Source organism: Ptychodera flava, chromosome 15 (assembly GCF_041260155.1).
Source record: "Ptychodera flava strain L36383 chromosome 15, AS_Pfla_20210202, whole genome shotgun sequence".
In the NCBI taxonomy this organism is placed as follows: Eukaryota; Metazoa; Hemichordata; class Enteropneusta; family Ptychoderidae; genus Ptychodera; species Ptychodera flava.
This window is the reverse complement of record NC_091942.1, coordinates 17,762,733-17,783,654: the sequence shown is the minus strand read 5'-3', so window position 1 is coordinate 17,783,654 and position 20,922 is coordinate 17,762,733. Positions and strand designations below refer to the sequence as shown.

Below are 20,922 nucleotides of genomic sequence, written 5' to 3'. Positions count from 1 at the left end.
CATAAGAACTTTCGTTTTGAGGGGAGAGGGAGGAGGTTTCAAGTAAAATGAAGGAAATACGTTTCTTGTGCGTCAGATTTTATTATCGACGACCCCTAATGTGAATTACTGCAACACACTGGATTTTCTTGTATAGTATGCCGGGATTCCCTTCACATAGCGAGAGTTCTTCCTCTGACAACTAACTGTCAAGTTGCTCAAATTCATCATTCGTTCCATTCTATCTGTCCTGCGATCTGAAGTGACCTCATAAATGTCAAATACTCCCGTCTCGGTTTCTGCTCCTTTTGGTTGTAAGACAGCGAACGCGTGTACGGTTGACTTATGAACATCGATCAAATAAATCGATGGGGGGGGGGGATGTTGATCCTCAGTATGGTATAACAACCAGCCAATCACAGTTTTAAATTTATATGAGATGATACTCGACAAATTATGCTTTTTACGTGTTTCTATTGGTAGAAAAATATTTTGCTGGATTCTTCATCTGCTTATGCGTGCATAATGCACTTATACTGAGAATCGAAATTTCCTAGTTTCCACTCTACAGCTACACTGGGGAACAAGCCACATCAATGCAAGCCCCCTACTTACAATTGAAAGTGTAATCTCTGGATAAAGTAGACTCTCCTGACACAATTTCAAATGGTTACAAACAGCTGTAATAAGATCCTGATGTTGTTCCACTAGTCTATTTCCATTGTATATGTTATGGGTTTGACCTTTAGATACTTGACATAACATTGGCTGTAAGTAGATCAATGTCAAAACATTCTCAAGGTCAAAAAGTCAAGGCCTGTCACAACATTTGTGCATGAGATCAACCGATTATGTACGTAGGGGACATGAACCATGGTGCAGTTTCAGGTATTAAATCACTGTGATACATTTAGCAAAAACGCAATGTACTGACAACAGGGGTATGCACTACAGCAGTAAATAATTACAAGACAACGGAGTCAGATGCTGCAAACCTGTCTGTTTTATTAAAGAAAACATCTGCAACTTGATAAGAGACGCTAGTACCGGTATTCACTGAACAAGACAAGAGTTTTGCAGCTACAAAGCACGATTTTACACAACTTTATTTATCTTCAACTTGAGAATAGAACTTGCACTTGTGACTTGATACTGTCTGTGGGTGTCAGTCGTGATGGCTACAAGAGTTTTAAAAAACACCATGGAACTAAACTAGGGATATCACGGAAATAACTTATTTCTTTACAACTAGTGAAAATTAAACCATTGAATAATGAAAACTCTTCTGAAAAAACTGACACAATATTTAAGAAAAGGTGTTGTATGCTCTGTCCTCGGATGGTTAATAATCTGTCCAGGATCTGTATATGGCATGTGCTCTTAACTGTACTGGCCTTGTCTTGACTTTGAAAACAGCTATGTTTCATCATATTGTGATAGTTTCTGCCGACAAGAAAATTGGTGAGGATTTTCTCACTTATGGAAAAAGTCTAAGAATATCAGGGTTTTTACTATCTGCTGATCAAGAACGGTTATCATTTTTTTTTTCTTACATCCATTTGTAAGACTTTTGGGTCATTTTACAGTTTCCTGCAAAACAGAACAAATCAGAAAACAGCATAAATCATTATTGAAGTTTTTCAATCCATTTAATTCATGGCTAAATTTGTAAGACCATGATAGCTACTGACCGAGAGTTCTCTGACCAGAAAGAGTGAAACTCCGTAAACCACTAAATTATTCTAAAGGACTAGCATAATTAATGTTTATACATTTTGAGAGATGCATTTTTTGGATGGGAAAATCCTAAACTGGCAAAAGGATTTAGAAATGTCTGGCACTACCTAGAGTAACACAGAGGTTTAAATTTGATTATTAAGAGGCTATGTGCTTTCATAATGGTTTGAGGATGGTTTTCTTCCCGATATTTCCCATCCGCCAGTGGGGGTGGGTTAGGATATGTATCCTGTGTGGGATTATCCAGGGGGACACTGACCAAGAATGCCAATAGAAATCTGAATCCTTACACATTTACCATGGTTTCAGCAAGTGTCTATGGGGTGATATTGCAGTGTGTAATCATTCCAAAACCTTGAAAAACAGCAATCACATAGTAGCCTCTTTGCTAGGTGAGCAAGGATCATAAAGTGTGAGTCTAAATCCATTTGGGGAATAACACTATGGTACCAGATCCTTTACTAAACTATCAGCAAACACAATCTGTCATTTGACTTGTGAGAGTGAAAAAGAATGCTTCGTGTCATGATTCATATGAAATCAGACTTGAATTTTGAATCATCTTTGGTTTTATATTGCTACAGCCTTCCTGGCATTACTGGCCTGCATTCTACCTGTGCCTCGTGTGCCTTGTGGCAAGAAGTATTACTTTTTTCCAACCACAAAAATAATGAATCATACCCTGAAGGTGAAATATACATATCATTCAAAATAAATGTGCATGCAGTGAACGACCCAGGGGTTCATGAATACTCTCCATGAATGAGTCATTATCATATGATTTGCATACATAAACTGTACTCATGAATAAACTTTGCATAAATGAATACATTATGCCACACTTCAAGCCACGGTCACTCTACAAAATTTGATGAGTGACCATGTTCAAGTATAACATGCCCTTAAGTCTGACTTCAGCTATACCTGATAGAATCTACCAACATTTATATGGAAAGATGTCAAAGAAAAAGGAAAAGATTCCGGTTGTCCATGTTCATTGCACAACTTCAACTTTCTGATTGTATTTTTTCAAAGTTCTTCCAATCCAGATGGATGTGATGGTACTCCATGGGGGATGTTCTTATTTCTTGCCTCCTGCAATAAACCGATTAAATTCATCAGAACAGCTGTTTGCAGATCACTTCAGCTGTTATTCAAATTTTTCAAAAAACTGAAATACCAAGATACTGTGGTATCAGTTTCAGTAATCTGATACATAGTTAGGAGTGTTTTTTTGTAGTACCAGTACTCATACCAAATCTCTATTATATAAAACCCTATGCTGCATGGTGGAATAATCAATCAAGGCAGTTGTTGAGTTTTGTTAACAGACAGCCTGACAGAATGATGAATTGGTCAGTTGGTATGAATGTCATCTAAGGCAGCCATAAGCAATGCAAATACTGGCACATACTTCGACACTGACATACTACTAGACTGGATATAAGCCCTTGTAATTCATGTAGTAGGAGTTCTTGGAAGAGCAACTGACTTATGTGAAAGTATTTGTGGATGCTTTAATTGATAAATATGCAATAAAATGTTAAGTAAATGCACTCATTTATCTTGAGTAATCAATAGACAATGTATGTGACGCATGAGAACAATGTTTAAAGTTATTCACAGACTTGCATCCCCCAAGATGTGATTTACATTCCATTTTTTTGGGAACAACTGTAAACCTTCAGATATACTGTAACTATCAGTGGATCCACCAAGCTGATTCATACACCACTGACTCAAGAAATGTTCTTTTACTCAAGAAAATTTTTCACATTACATGAGTTGGTATAGGACTGACAAAAGGAAATTACAGGAACTTTGTAAATTGACTCCAACTCAAAGAGTTTAGATATGTTAAAGTGGTAGAGGGCACGTGTCGGTTACCAGCATTTTAAACTCATTTGAGCGTGGTCATTTATCTGCCCCCGCCCCTCCCCCCCAAAAAACTCACCAAGACATCTTAGCAGTCATGTTCACTGAGACTGAACAAATTACACTAGAGTTTCAAACCATGTATCTCAATGTAGGCTCAGCAATCTGAGAAAAACCTCTGCATAAGGGATTTGGAATACAGAAAAACCTGAAGATTAATTCCGGCCAGTAGCAATGAAGACTGTAGGGAAGGGAGCCCTCACACTTTTGATTTCAAACAGAGACAAGTACATTCAGAGACATTATTTACCCATTTTAAACCACTTTGGAACTGTTCCTTTCGATGACGATGATGATGCAGAAGTTGAAGCTGAATCTGATGCCGAGGCTGATGTTGCTGACGGTGGACTGGCTGCAGAGCTTCTCTTTGTCTGTGATGTACTCTCATTCACTGTGCTCCCTTCACTTGATTCCTCATCTACTTGACTGGTGGATCTACAAAACAAAGACAGAATGTCCTCAAATACTCAATCGATACCTCAAATGCTCAACTGATTAAAAGCTGTGAAGTTACCATACACCAGACAAAAAAGTTTTCACCTAGATTGTAGAGGCAAGAAAACACATGCAGTGAGCAAGATTTCTTTCAATTTTCTTTACAAGTCCTAAATAAGATTTTGGCACTGGATGCTCACTTACTGCAAATATCTATCATAGGTACCGACAGAAAGAAACTCTTAAATATTCTTACAAACATATGCATTCACTATATCTAAAGACAAGATTACAGTTACTGCCTATTGCAAGAAAAAAATTAGAATACAGAAGTGTTTGCAGCATGTTCAACAAATCTAAAAATTGATAAGTGTACAGGAGGTGAGAGAACTACTATTCCATTCTCCCTGGTCTAAATAAAATACATTCAAAGATCATAAATAAATAATGTAAGAAAAAAAGTCATTTGAGAAATTTGGAATGAAGAAGGCATGCAAACTTTCAGTTAAAAGCTACAGAAACTATTTATTTAACAGAAAACTGCTTAACAGAAATACTGTGGCTTGTGATAAAATAGGTGTGAAAATGGTGAATATTCATTGTTCTGTATGAAAGAACTTGTGTACACGTCAGCATCATTAGTATGCCATTGTCATGCATATGTTACATAGAGAGGCACTTTCACAACCGTAAGTGGTCTTAGTAAACGTAACAGAACACACTTCTGATCTACAATACCTGACAAGTGCAAACTTTACATCGGCTTGAGTGGGAGTGACCGCTTCTCCAAGCAATGAGGACAGCAAATAGTGGGCTGTAGGGAGAAAATCACAATAATTATCCTTGTTGGTTGATGTTTGTTGATATACACATTTGAAACCAATTTATTCTTTGAGGGAGAAGAAATCTGTCTGAAGTACATCTTTGCTTTTACTTTACAGGAAGCATGACAGGTAATGTTAATGTGTGTGTCAGTCACTTGTCATTTATCACTTCAAACCATTGCTGCAGTATCCTACAGCTACTAAAGTTTATTATTAATCATACAATCTTTGTTTCTACTTCTAATACTTCTAGTATTATTCTGTGTGGACTTTTTCCGCTTACAAGTAACTGAACACTATAGATTGTACAAAGTCAAGTTGAATACCTTGACGGCAAATACCAACAACCGTACTTCACCAACACATTACACAGAAGAACTGCAAAACCTATTTATACATGGATGACAACTGCTTGCTGCTATCATTACTTCTTCTACCAATACCAACTGTACTACTGTTACCAACAGTGGTATTACTACTATTGCTTCTAGTTACCCTTAGAAATGACTACAAGTACTACACTGCACACCCTTCAAAAATACAACCATTACTGCTCCAGCTGGTGTTACTGTAACTACTGCTTGAAGTGGCAAATACTATGACATGGTACTCACCACAAGAGGTCTCACTTCCAAAGTAAACATTAGCAGCCGGTATAAGCTTGGCCTGCAAGTGCATAATACAGCCATCATGTAATTATGGTAAACTTGTGCCGAACACAATGCCAAGGGCTTGCTAAATCTTACTTTCACTGACATTTTAAATGTTTTTCAATTCCAATCTTATTATTACATTTACTAGAAATCATCCTGAAATAAATAACTTATATGATGTATAAATAACTTATTTTATTCTGTCATTTTTAGCCATTAACTTAAAGTTCGCTGCTACATGCATGTCATAGGATATTACCAATTTTTTATTTATGGTCAAACAATATTGGATTCATGAACAGCATCGTATCATTCACTGAAGACAAATCTTGAGAAGTATATATAGCGTTTAAGTTCTATCCTTGATGGAGGAGTTTCGCATTGTACATAGATCTGCTACTTCACAAGAAGCAGGTAGATACCATATGTAAAATACATGACAATTTGAAGGAAGGGGTTGGACAGTTCAATAGATGTGTGTGTGGCAGAAATCTTACCGCATATAGCGTCTGCTTGGGATCTTTTAGTATGCATTTTGGTGGAGTTGTGTCTGAAAAAAGGGCAAACACACAAAGAAGTGAACTAGATGAAGTCTACAACTGCATCAAGCAGCCTCTGATTTCATCTCTTTTATTTCAAAACTGGGGTTCACTTAACAAATGAACAACTTTACAAAATAACTAAAGTTCAATCAGTGTGAAGGCAGATGACATAATCTTTGGGGTATCAACCCAACATTACTTTCATTTTTCCACAGTTTGACTTGATTGAAGATGATGATGCCATTCTCAAGGCTGATATTATCATTGACACAAGTCAGTGAGCAAGGACACACACAGTTACTTCAAAGTCTGAGTCAGGGTTTCAAGTAAATACAGAGTTATCCAATACTTACAAAGGTAAAAGTTTAGATTCTTGTCTTCAAGGTTGGATTGCACAAATTCTGTAAGTGCTTTCACTGTGGATATTGAGAAAAAATAAAATTTGCATCAACAAGTATTACAGGTGCAGCGCAGAATTACTCATGATACATCATGTACAAGAAAAGATAAATCAAAGGCACACAGTCCATGTAGCCAACAATGAGATGCTAATGAATATGCGTAGTCTAACTCCTCGACTAACTTTCAGCTAGTTGCTCACTTTCTGATATTTTTATAGTATTTTATACAAAGGCACAGACCTATTCAACCTGCAACTTAAAACTGATAGTGATTTTGTAGCTCATTCTTTACTATTTTTCATAGTATTTGATAGCCAGTATCAGACAGTTTGTGTTCGTGTCGGCTAAATAGACGATCTGCCAAACCAAACGACCAGAGTGGCAGTTACCTTTTAAATTTTGCTGATCCGCAACATTTTGGACAAAAAATTATTTGTAAATGTTTGTACTCTGGACTTGAAGGGGACATGGCCAAGCATTGATTTAAAGTAAAGCTCAAACAGTAACGTTACATACATATAACTGCGCTTATTTCTTGTAAGGGACAGTGGGTTTGAAATCCAATATGGTCAAGACTGGAAAGTTCAGTGCACATAAATGACCTTTGTATATTATGTACTTGAATATTTTGTATTTAGCATTAAAAATATTTTTTATCAATATTTGTGGGAAGAAGATAAAACAAGGTTATTGCACTCTTTATTTTTTCATGTGGAAAATATGCTGCTTTCCATTTGACCTTTTGTGCTGGGGTCACAGCTCTGAATAACCTATTGTAAAATGTACACTAGACACACACATTATATGACGGCATTTAGATTGCTTTGGCTTGATTTGAATTTTAATCATGTGGACTACACTAAAAATTATTCAAATTAATTGTCATAATACAATTATTCTGTCAACTTTTGTAATTTGATGGAGTGGTTTCTTAAAATAATTATGTATTCTTCTTCAAATGAACTGTGATCAGGAATTGAGAAGTATGATTCATCGCCATGTCTTTTAATGCTGCCACTCCTATTTCCCTGAATGCAGGTTCTTTCTCACAATTGAAAGCAATGTGGTTGGGCTAAACCATGGTGGTGGAAGGGTTAAGGCAGTTTCCCTGGCATCAAGATGTGTCACATGGAATACAAGTGGACTCACTTTTTCTTGTTTAACCCTTTCACCACTGTGGTTTGAACCAATCCCATTGTTATCAATAGTAAAGTTGGACCTCTAGAGATGGAAATGCAGGTAAAAGGATTAAAGGGGCAATGTCGGTCATTTTTCATAAATTTTGTTTGATACGAGATACTACTTATACTGTTTGACATGTTGAAAGATACTGAATGAATGTGTGACCATGCATATATTCGACCCCAGTTTTAGACAAATTAAATGAAACCATCGCGAAAATGAATTAATGGTCATGACCATTCATTCATTTTCGCGATGGTTTCATGTATCGTATCTAAAACCGGGTCTAAATATATGCATGGTCACCCATTTATTCAGTATCTTTCAACATGTCAAACAGTATAGGTAGTATCTCATATCTAAAGAAATTCATGAAAAATGGCCGACTTTGTCCCTTTAAGGGCATTGTGGAAATTATCGATTTCTTTTGAAGAATCCGGCTGATTTGAAAAAAAATCTTGGAAAATATGAATACATGAATTTTAACAACAATTTCAGTATTAAATACACTCAGGTGATTTGCAAGTGACCCTGTCTCATTGCTGTCATGTGACTATCACATGACAAATATTTACCTGTTTCCAGAGGTCTAAAGATACCCTGTAACACCAGTCTGTCAGGAAAATGTATTCTGATGACTATCTGTTGAAAATACAGAAATTACAATGATAAGACCAGTTTGGTATATTTTATCATGATTCTACAATTCAACTCATCATCTTAGAACATCAATACATGTTATCTGATTTTTATTGAGGAATATGGATCTATTACTGGTTATCATAATTTACCTCTTATATATCCTGGTAGTGTTTATAGCCACATGGAATAGATGATCAAAGACTCTAGGTTAACAATTAAGGTACAGCACCAGATAAAAGACGGGCTACAACAAAAGGTTTTAAAATTGCATACATTATCTAAATGATTTAAATTTACTAGTCAATTAGATCTGATTAAAAGTTTATCAATAAAATTGTAAGCAATCATTGATAATACCCACCCATGTACATATGTATATTTATAACTACACGTATGTATTGTCGTACAGCGTACAGTTGATAACTACAGTTGGTAAGGAATTCCTTCTACTATGAAAGATTTGAAGTCATACAGAGAAATCAAGCCCTATCTTACCTTTGGATACTTTCGTATCATCTTAATCGCGTGAGTTTCCCGTTGTGACTTCGTCAACATTGGCTGCTCTTCAAGGCTTTGCCTGTGTTTTGGAGAAATTCATACCACATGCGATGGGAAAGTGTTGTTTGTTTTTCAATAACACACACATCACACTGGTTCTCTACCCCCGTAAAAAAATTGTGCACATCGACAAGACATTTTCTGCCATTATCAAAGTCAACAGACATCAAACAACCCTCTGTTGAACATTACCTGGACTTTCTGTCAAAGTCTTTCTGAACATTTTTTACCTTTCCTGTTGTAAATCTGCATACATCCTCCTGACGTCACTCACTGTGACATCAAAGAATTCATCCGGTACATCTTCCTTGGTGTCTACACTTCTGTCTTCAATATCAGGATTGTACACAATCAGTTCCCTGTCACATGGCTGCAAATAAACACAAACATCAAAAAGTCATTTATCTGGATATAAAAATTCGTCTCACCTACTCTTAAATCATAGCTACGGCAGTATAGTGAATTTTCAAGCTACCACACACGGCCCTTATTTCAAATAGTGATGATGGATGCGACTCCTGGATACTTCTCTAGCAGTGTACAGTATATTTACCATCAACCTAAAGCATGTTGAAATACCTGGTATTGCACTTGTCAACACAACCTATATATGTATGATGGGTTTTGTCAATGTTGGCAAGACAAGCTACATGTACATGTATGTCAGGGACTAGGAAGCCTGAATTATACACAGACTACTGTATATACATATGTATAGAAAATACATGTAGATTACAGATGAACAGAACCACAGAAGAAACTACATGTGAAAGACGAAATCCTTGCTGTGCTCAGAACAGACTACTATCAGGACGGTCACCCCCTGGCCATTTGCCGCCTGGACAATTTTCACCCATAAGTTCTGGCTAGGGTTAGGGATAAGATACAGGTGTCTGGTGGGTACATGTCCAGGGGGTATCTGTCCTAGAACCAAAAACAGACCATACCTCAGTACTTCCTGCCATTGAAGAAAGTTCATTGACAAACAGAGTCTGACCTTTGGTTTCTTCTGGAAACTGTCAAGAAAATAGAAATGTGATTGTTCATGCAAACAAAAACAAAACAAAAAGAAGCAAACACAGATAACTTACCACAACAAATAAATAAACAGATAAACAACAACAAAAAGATATAACCTTGACTGAAAAAGGCCTACATAAACATTTTCATGCTCCCCTAACTTTGATTACAACAACATAATACAATCATGCAAATAGACAGTCTAGCCTTTTCTATTTCAAGTTCTGAACGCTAACAAACTAAATCAGTGCTCTTCATCAAAATCTAATATTGCAAATTGCATCTTCTTTCATCTGAACCCTCTGAACCCAGCTCTGAAAAAATGTCTGTATGATGTCATAGGTCACAAGGAGGTCAGGGTGCAAAGGGTTAATAAGACAGATTTACTGATAATTGTCCTAATAAAAATGAGTAAGTCACAAAGTTTCAGATTATTGGCAGCAAGCATAGGGACCAAATGCATACAGGCATCTTTAGGACCTCATCTGAACCACAGACAGCAGAACAATACTTCTACTATATGTACATCTGAACCTACCTTGAAATCTGTAAAGGATTCTCTGGCTGACATACTGACAAGTTCTTGTTGTCTCTGTCTGATTTGTCTCTCTTGCTCTCTGAGTCGTCTCAGTTCCTGCTGTCTCTGCTGTTCCAGCTGTTGTTGCTGTTGTCGTTCTTCCTCTTCCTGTCTGTGCTGGAATATGGACTGAGCAATGGCTCTACCCATGATCATCGCTTGCTGAGGGTGGATACAAGGGAACACAGTCAAGGGAAAAATAAAATATTGCAATCAAAAAGACAGGCCTTGATATTTCAATACTCTGTACAGTATTTTCCACTTTTCCCTCGGGTCTGGGTGGGGTCGTCACTATGTCATGGCTGCATTTGACCTGATCTAGTGATACATGTAGGTCTACGAAGTATTTGACCTGAGCTTGTGCTAGGTATACATGTAGCTTTGATTTGACCTGACCTAGTGCTAGGTCTAGACTGGATTTGACCTGACCTAGTGCTAGCTTTAGAATGAATGTGATCAGACCTACAGTGCAAGTATTGCTGAGTCTCGTCTGGTTTGACCTGACCCATTGACAGGTCTACATGGCTTTGACCTTCCCAGCGATAGGTCTAGGTGGGGTTTAACTCACCTACTTCTAAGTCTAGTATGACTTGACTAAGTGAAAGAATGGATTTATTCGGACTTTGTGGCTAATATATGCGTTTCTAGACAGAAGAAAACAATATGGAAAATCCTAAATAGCTTTGAATATGTTGCATTACAAGTGGTCTTACTATATTGGGTGTTAAAATATAGCGCTGTTTTTGCAATACTAGGACACGCTACACCTAAATAGAATGATACCATTACTAATTGTGAATACCTCTTCTTGCTGAGGTGTCAGTTTTATTTCCCCATCAGCTCCCACTTCCATTGGTTCTGAGGGAGACACTGAAGCTGTCGGTGCATTCCTAGTCGAGGATTCAGTCCTTGAATCTGTGACTGTTTGTCTGCTGCTTGGCTCAACATCCATCGGGGTTGGCTCCTCCTTTTGAGGAAGGGATGGTGTTGAAGATGATGCGGCTGATGACATGCTCTCGTTGGATCTCTTCTTAGTTGGCTGTTTGGCAGTTTCCACCTCTTGAGGAAGCTCCACTGCCCTGTGTAAAAATCTGACCAGGGATGCAGCAGTAAAGACCAAGCGTAATGATTAAATGACATATTTTCAGGCATACTTCAGGGGAGAGGACAGTTTTGAAGAAAAGGAGTTAACACTGCATTTAAGATCGAAGAAATAGCGCCATCTATGGCGATTTTGAATTTTCACTTCAAAGTCTTCAAAATCAAGTTTGTGCTGACACTGAAAACCTATAGCATTATCCCTGATGATATCATGTATTCAAAGCCAACGCCAAAACAAAAGTGACTTTAAAGAGTCTGATTACTGAATGAAACAGATGCAATGATGAAAATTGTCAGTATCTCCCTGAATACATTGTTACATTCTGTGTTTACCACACTGATTTCCATCAAAATTTAAAGGATATGACAGCACTGCTTTGCAGTTGAAACTTTTAAAACGACCAAACCTCAGTGATGGATCATGTAAACGTTACATCTGTTTGATGGATATATGGTTTACCAAGATTTATGGCTGTCAGTGTTATTTGCTGACACTCACATCACACTGAGACGGAGCAAGAGGTCAGTATGCATATGAAATTGTACATCAAGATGTTTTGTCAATGAACCAACTTCATTTCTAACACACACCTGATAATTGCCCTTCCACTGGTCAGGCCCAGTGATTTCAGAGTTGTCCTTTTCAAAGCCTTTTCACCAATTACCTATTATGGGCAAAAAAATAATTTTTCGATATCAAATGTTAAAACTTGCTGTTGATGATTAGTAACCTTGAACTCACTCTTATCTTTTCGGTAAGGTCAGACTTGCTGTCGAAAGCAGATACATCTAAATGAAAGTGTGAAAATTTTGAACATCTGAGAAAAAACACCAACTGTTACATGTAAAGAGCATACAATCTTGAGCAACAGCAGAGCTCTGAGGTCATTAAATTTTTTTTGCTGAAAAGAGAGTTTGTATTCCAATGGTCCTTCAGACCAGTGTAGATAAATGTATCTGTATAGTATTACAATGTAAACAGGGCTAGTCAACTAGACCACTGGTCAGCAGGACCACTGTATTTCAGTTGATACTGGTCAACAACCACCAAATAAATAATGATTTGCTCACTTCTGGTGTACGTGTGTTAAAAGCATTTCACATACTTTCAGATTGGTACTGTACATTAACCGAGCAAGGGTGGTAAAGTTACCAACAATGAGAAACCACAATGTAGTGTACCTATTCATCTAGCAAAGACCTCAGAAGTCAAAACTGCTTGGCTAAAGTCCCTCTTCATAACACTACTCACCTCTTGTCTCATGTAAATACACACAGGTTGGAGAGACGGAACACTGGATTCATCAGGCACTTGTGTTAATTTTCCCCTAGTGAAAAAGACAAGATGAAGTATACAATGTATTTGGTGTGCTGTATGCTGTACCCGAATTTGGGATACATGCTAGGGCAATGGGGTTTGAGGATATTGCTGCTCTAATACTCTTATAGAACACAGGTTTTCCACCAAAGACATCACCAAAAGTATTTAAAAACATGAATGCATGTTAAAACCAATTCACTGACATTAGACTTTCACAAATAATGATCCATGTCCTGACTACTGATGACCATTGAATGAATGGTATGTGAAAAAAAACTTATCATAGAGTTTGAAGTGTGAGTTCAATGCATAATCACTGGCTAACAAACTCATCTCAATGCACCAGCTGTGAACTCCATAAGCATGAGCCTCGACAAATTGCTGAGACTACAAGTAATTGCAGCATATCTCACCTGTCTTGGTTGACAGACTGCTGTTGGTCCCAGTGTTCCAGTATCTGCCATAGCGATGTGGATGGCAGAAATGCATGTTGAAGTCTCTCGTTGGACTCCAGCTGCAGAGCTATGTTGACCTCCGTCTCCTTGCGGGGTGCGGCAGTTTTGACAAGTTCAACTTTGGCGTTGTTCGGTAAGTTGGAGTATCTGACTGGAGAATTGACATCCAAAATGGTTCTCTGATGCCTACATGAAGTAAACATTTGATCAAAGAAAATTGTGGGAATAAGCTAGAGTGATATAGATTGCCACCATAGTTGGCAAGTTACTGAAAATTTTTGCACTACATCCTATTATGTCTTGCAGTTTCCATCTCGTTTTGGAAAAATGACTAAAAAATACTTTGGCCGATTTGAAGAAGAAAATGTCCTAACACCACCCCTTATTTTTTTTGGACAAAAGTCCCACTAATTTTCTCACTGCGGTTAACTGAATCATTTCACCAATTCAATTTTCAATTTCTGGTCCCTATCCTGGGTGATTTTTTCATTTTTGTCCTCCTAAGTATAAGACCCTCTGGAATACATGTGTCCCTAATCAGCTTCTTCAAGCAAAAATAAAATTTCCCTGGTGAAATTATTTGGAAACTTCATTAAAACTCATTTAAACATTACCAACCTAAAAGTTTTAGACATATTTTGTACTGTATGATAGCTTATCTTTTCTATTTTTTCATCCCAGTTCTCTGTAACCTCTTCAGTTTTTCTCCTTTTGTAATGGAGTCTACATAAACAGCTAGATGTATCAACGTCAATAAAATACATGGTGTATTCTGAAGATATTAAATCCTGAGGGAGAAGATTGGCAATGGATACAGGACCATGACTAAAGCGTCTACCACTAAAAGGGGCTTTGCTTTAAATTTCCCACTCCCCCTGGCGAGGAATAGAGCGCCCTCAAGTGACGGATTTTCCAGCATGGCTCTCAGGAACTACAATCACTGATGAACCTTCCCTTCTTTCTCAGAAGCATGCATAATCTGTATGTTATTATACAGAAAACAAAAAGATTCCATGTGATTTTAAACTTCAACAGGAAACCAAGACAATTCAAAACGTGAATTAGATAAATACATGATATACAGAACAATAGGTGTACAAAAGCCGATACTGACAACAATAGGAATATTCATACATGTACTGGGCTGGGTGTAGTTCATGCAGTGGCTTAGATACAGCAGTCTATAGAGGGATTGTGGCATGCCGATGTAAATAGGGTCCTACTAATTACTGCCCGTCACTGCCTGTCAGGAAATTAACCTTCTAATTACTGTAATCAGTCGATATCTAAACACCAAAGACCACTACTCATTGTAAAAACAAATGAAATAATAGTCCCAGATCTGAAAAATGTTGATTTTCGAAAGAGTAGCAATGCTAATTGTGTGATGTGATCCTACATGCATCACCACTTACATACTGCCCGTCGACATCTGACCACTGCCCGTCACTGCCTTCAGGAAATTAGCCTTCAAAGTACCGTAATCAGTTGATATCTCATACCAAAATCATTACTCAATAAAAACCAAACAAATTAGTCATCCCAGACCGAAAAAAAGTTTATTTTGGAACGAGTGGCAATGCTGATCGTAGTCTATGTCCGAACACTGCCCGTCATGCCTGTCAGAAAGTTAGCGCCCAAATTCATAGATTTTGATGGTAGTTCTAAGCACAGTCCCTCTATCTGTGACAAGACTCGGGCATTTGGAGTGAAAAAGACTCTTATTTTGTAGCTTTCTATAAATATTAGTGGTCTTTAGTATTGATATATTGACTGATTACAGTAATTGGAAGGTTAATTTCCTGACGGGCAGTAATTAGTAGGACCATGTAAATATGCTACTTACTTCAGATCATACTCTTCGGGAGGGAATCCTTGCTTTGTACACACTTGCTCTATAATCTGTAGTGAAATTCAAGCAGTCTGAATATAAAACATGTCACAGAAATGCTACTTTTGTGTACAGTTCTAAATGTTGTCAATCACCTTCTTTGAAAAGATATACATCATGCCTAGCAGAAATAGCAAAGTAGTGAAAATTATGCTATCTCAAAGTATGTTTGATGTCATTATTTTCAAGCGTTTATGAGAAGAACCTTCATTACAAACCACGATATTATGTTTCCGCGAACAATACTGCACACAGTGACTGAACTATTGCTGAGTATTACTGGATGTGGCTGTGCCGTAAATGTTGTCACAGTTGAATTCACAAAGTAGCATGGAAGTCACATCTCTACTGAGAAATCTTTAACATCCTTGTAGACTTGCTCAACCCTTTGGGCACCAAAGTCAATTTTTGTTGTCTTTATATAATATGCCCAAGTCAATTTTTCAGATTATCATATACCCATGCCCATATTGCTACATCCTAGTGACGTTCAACGTAAAATATCAGCCGTGATATTTCACGGTAAACGTCGAGATATGCACGATGAACGTCATCAGTTTTAGAGTTTTCCCGAACTACATTAGCAGTTTGTTGGTAAACAACGTAAACAGCAAAATGGCTGCCGCTCCCCGCCTGCGAAGCGATGTCGCCGACGTAAAAACTTGAAGGGCTTCGAGGAACACGGGTATTTCTGGTTGCAAAATACGGAAATATCACGTTGAGTCTTGAAATGTTTTCCCATGGTATTTTTTTGGCCAAGTTCTACTGCCGTTCGCACGGCGCCGGCACTGTGCACGGTCTCCTCCGAACAGGTAGTGAGCGAGTGGCGTGACAGCGATGTCGCGCGCGCGACGACTGTTGACATGGCAACTCTAAAGGTAAACTAACAAAATGGCGTCCCCTCTCCGCGCGAGCTCCGTGCCGTACGACGATCGAAATCAGGATAGATTCAAAGCTGAGCGTTTTTGATCGGTTACAGTTGTAATAGCATATTGCACCTTAAAATGTTCCTTCTGTATGACGATTTTTGTATCCCGGTGTCTTTCTTCTTGGGTTTCATTGAGATATGGACGACTTGCAGCGATGTCGCGCGTGATGTTGACATCTTTGTCGTATACTTTATGAATGAAGCCTGTTCACATAAACATTCTGATATTTATGCGCAAGGCGTAATAAAGTAAAGCCTCAAAATTAAAGGTTTTTCGTTCTATTAGTAAAAATTCCCTAAAATTATGGGCATGGGTATATGATAAATCGGTTATTACCCAATATCGCCTGTTCCTTGTGTCGTATCAGCATTCGTGTCATTTGTGCTGCGTCAGACACTCGACTTCGTCTCGTGTCTGACGCAGCACAAATGACACTCATGCTGATACGACACAGGAACAGGCGATATTGGGTAATAACCTCTAATTGTTGCCAAAATTTTGATAAAAAACTGTAGCCAATCAAATGTGATGTCCATTTGGTCCAAAATTATCAAAAAGTACAGAAAAATTCATAAAAATTGGTAAAATGTTTCACTAAAATTTTGGTCAGGTGGGAAACATTACAGCACTAAAAGGGTAAAATTGTGCTCTCCAAAAGTTTGTGTCTTACTTTGTGTTTTTTCATGGTCTGAGATGGTATAACAAAAATATGTATGAAATTCTCACAGTACGTTACATGTAAATTATGCTCCTAAAAGCTAAGTTGCAGATTGAACAACTAAGCCTGACCAAACTGCATATAATTTGTAATATTTACACATATATCATACTTATGCAGCTGATCATTATATCTTTGGTTTGTTACTGAAGGTCCAACTGCGGTAACACAAATGCATTTCTTGTTGTGCAATTGTGCTCACACCTACTGCTTTATGTCAAAAGTGCTGATTCATGATGTCACAGGTCCAACAGTAATGCACAAAAATGAATGCCGAAATTGTAAGAAATTTTTGACATGACTTCTATATGATGTTCACAAGTGTGACAAAAATGGAACTTATTAACCTCCGATGCTATGAAGGACCATAAAAACGTTATGTTAAGAGATAAGAACATAAGCTGCAGCAATAAATACGGAGGTAAACAGTAAAAAATTTCTTAAAATGTCAGTCAGCAGGAGCCAATATCACACATACATGCTATTAATGACAAACCTACATCTTGATCAGGCCCTATCTTCTGATATAAATTTTTTGTTTTGACATAACAATGCAATAACAAAGTACATTTTATATGTATGATTTTGGATCTCTATCAAAATTTTTCAATAAATATTACTCATTTTTGAACAATTATAATTTTCGCGATGGTTTCATGTATCGTGTCTAAAACCAGGGTCGAATATATGCATGGTCACCCATTCATTATCTTTCAACATGTCAAACAATATAAGGATCTATCCCGTATCAAACAAAATTCATGAAAAATGGCCGACTTTGTCCCTTTAATGACAAAAACAATGACGTCATTCGCACACAGCACTATTGAAAGTGAGGTCACTGGTTGAAGTTCATGGCTTGTTATACTGGAATGTGTGATTTTGAATCATCATGCACTGTGCTCATCATTGTAACATATAAGCAGCAATGACTGTAGCTGCAGTACAGTAGCTCGAGGTTTTGCCTGGGTCTTTGGGTCGGACGGCAAACCCCCTGGTTTTGCCGTCCGACCCAAATACCTAGGCAAAACCTCAAGCTACTGTACTGCAGCTGCAATGACGTGAAGACCTGTACGACCTTGCATTTCTGCAAGCTGTCAACAAACTCGATACACTTGTTGCACGTGGGAAACGTTGGGCTGCAGAACTGTAGCTCGAAGTTTCTCCTGGGGTTTTGTGTTGGAAGTTTTACCGTTCGCCGTTCAAACCCCTACAACTACCGGGGGTATTAGGCGAGCTGCAGTACCAGTGCAGGCCCTGGGTGCAGGCTAGCTGCAGCCACTGAGCCAGTTGAACGGGTACCGGGTAATACAACCCGAAAACACGTGAATTTACACAATTGAAAGTAAAACGGATTCCACAATCATTCATTTATAGCCAAAACAGCAGCCTGCGGCAACGTAGAATATTAAATTCATAAGCTACAGTCTCGGTGACCTACAAAGATCCCAGGTGCAATATTATAAGAATCATATTGATTCGTGCCTTTCCGAAATCATGACACGACAAATTTGATCATGGGTTTCCGTTTTCCGAATTTCACCAACATTTAATGGCTGCAATCTGAAAGAGACAAAGAACAAAGATCCTTCCTTTCGATGGAAACGCGAACTCACCTGTAGAATACTTGTGTTTGGAGTGACTTTCACGTTTTGTCGTCTGCCATTTGGTGCGAGAACTTGAATGGAAGTCGCCATCTTAGCTTTCTTTTGGTTAAAGCGCCCTCTATCATAAAATGTGGATACAGGTCAGGAACGCGAACTCGTCTGGTTCCCTGACCCGTTTTCCCCGGGTCGGTCAGGAAACCAGACTATAACGAACGACGTGCGATCTGCAGCGCCCGGGGGCTACTCTCTTTTATACTGCGGTAAATAGAACCAGTTCTTTATTTAGTCGTTTTAATTCAAAAGAATGGTACACAACATGGTAAATGATTCAGTACATTCGATTCGGGCCTAATCACAAGAAGAATGGTCGAAACTTTTACCCCTTCCCCAGGAGGGGTACTGCCATTTAGATAAACTTTAAAGACATGTAGGCCTACAGTATGTATCGCCGTTTTGACCCCTAATTCGCCTCGTGTAAACTTTTGACTCATAAAATGTAGACTTTTGACCTTCATGGTGTAGAAAATGTAGAATTCAGGATACCAGGAAGATTTTATTACAAAGCCTTGCATGAGGTCCAAAACTTTATGTAACAGTGTATGGCCAGTCATACATGATGGAGAGCTGCACATGGAACTTAACAGTGATTGTTCGGTACAGGCCGGAAAATGTTTCACTGAATGTCTAATATTGTCTGGCTGCATGCAGAGTAGAGGTTATGCACAGTCGACCAGTATTTCAGCAGTCAAACAACACAAACTACTTTTGTAATCCAACAAAATTCATGAAAAAAGCTCACAAAAGAGCGACTTTGTCGTTTTAAGTGATGAGAAATATCATATTTATCCTATGGTGAGGTAAAACACTTGGAGTGCAAATATTTAAAAGCAATTTGGCAAGAAATTATTATTTGTCATTTTTTACGAAACGATTTTGGCAACAACACCGATATCAAACAATAGCAGGAATTGACAATGATAACAATGCAACGTCAGGTTTTACTTGGTGCACGGTCCCTCTATCACGTACTTTGTGAAACACCACGTCATTTGCGCGTCTTCAATCCAATGTTCTGCAAAGTAAGCATAAATGTCTTCATTGATGAATATTTTGTACTTTATTTATAAGACGATGAAGAACAGAGTTGATAATTTTGTAACTACATTTTCAAGCATGATGAAACTTGAACATCTAACGTTATTCTTACAAGTGGTTTCACCTCTTTTCTTAAATTCATACTTTCTGTTTTCAGATCGTTCCGTTGTACATGTTTAGATGGTTTACTTTTGTTATGGAGATTGTAGGCTTCATGTCGATGGCGGATATACCTGATAACATAGGTTACTTTTAGTAAATATTGGCATTTTTTGTTTAAAAAAAAGAAAGAATTTTCGTTAAAAAGTACTACTCGAGTAAATGGTCGTATACTCGGTAAAGAGACATTTTATTATTATAGATCGAAATAACTGGACGTTATAACGTCTTGCTTTTGCAGAGCTTAGGCCTAGTCTGATACCCTGGGTAAAAAGCACGTTGTCACTGTGCAGAGCTCATTTCTACCCTTCAAAGCCACTTCTGGTATATTTGTACGTACACGTGTATTTATGTGAGTATGCATTTGTTTATCAAGACGTTTACAAAACTTTTGTTAAAGAGGACGGAGGAAATCAACAAGAAAGAGAAAACAAAAATTTAATGTAAATTATATTTGGTGGAAAGAGACAACAAATCTATACTTTTGGACCATGACAAAGTGTTTTCTTGCAATAAAACATGGGTTTGTTATCAATATACAGTCCACTGTTTTGTATACTTTGTAGAATTAGCTTTTTTTACACATTCTCGCAAATAATCAGTGCCCTAGGCCTGTAGAATGGAGAGTAGATGTTTCTCATGCTTGATCAGGCAAATATACCATTTTTAACCAGGAAATACTGAAAAATTGCTCATTTAGTAGTGATAGTCAATATATATATATATATATATATATATATATATATATATATATACATACATATGTGTGTGTGTGTGTGTGTGTGTGTGTGTGTGTGTATCACATTGTACCATTTTCAATCTAAAGTGATTTTCATTCTTTTCTATTTATTCTCTTTATCTTTGTATCATTTCATAACTCCACTAAATGCTTAAGTACATTTCTGAAATATTGAGTCCCCCTTCTTCCTCTCCTCAATTTTGAGCAACCCCATTGCAACTTTCTTCTTCTTCTTTTTTTTTTTTTTTTTGAGTGACTCCCCTCGATTCCTCCCACCCTCGGCCGTAAATAATGACACATCCTCACTGTCATGGTATTTTACCTGGGAGATAAAAGACCGTCATTCAGCGTAGCCATAACTGTACATTGTCACGTCACGTAGACTTAATTTTGTGTGTATGGACACAAGCGGACTCAAACTG

The 20,922-nt window shown here is 37.7% G+C and overlaps 1 protein-coding gene across 1 annotated transcript; it reads right to left on the bottom strand.

Moving 5' to 3' along the window:
- Positions 1-959: 959 nt before the first annotated feature.
- On the bottom strand, positions 960-18,674 carry LOC139151382 (tether containing UBX domain for GLUT4-like). Its single transcript, XM_070724150.1, has 17 exons — positions 18,517-18,674; positions 15,209-15,264; positions 13,321-13,548; positions 12,839-12,914; positions 12,178-12,251; positions 11,288-11,576; positions 10,447-10,647; positions 9,836-9,904; positions 9,119-9,258; positions 8,826-8,907; positions 8,264-8,330; positions 6,459-6,521; positions 6,061-6,113; positions 5,525-5,576; positions 4,825-4,900; positions 3,902-4,086; positions 960-2,811 (listed from the first exon to the last, which is right to left on the bottom strand). The coding sequence occupies exons 1-17, from the start codon at positions 18,595-18,597 to the stop codon at positions 2,798-2,800; spliced, it is 1,806 nt and encodes a 601-aa protein (XP_070580251.1). The 5' UTR covers positions 18,598-18,674; the 3' UTR covers positions 960-2,797.
- Between the last annotated feature and the right edge of the window lie 2,248 nt (positions 18,675-20,922).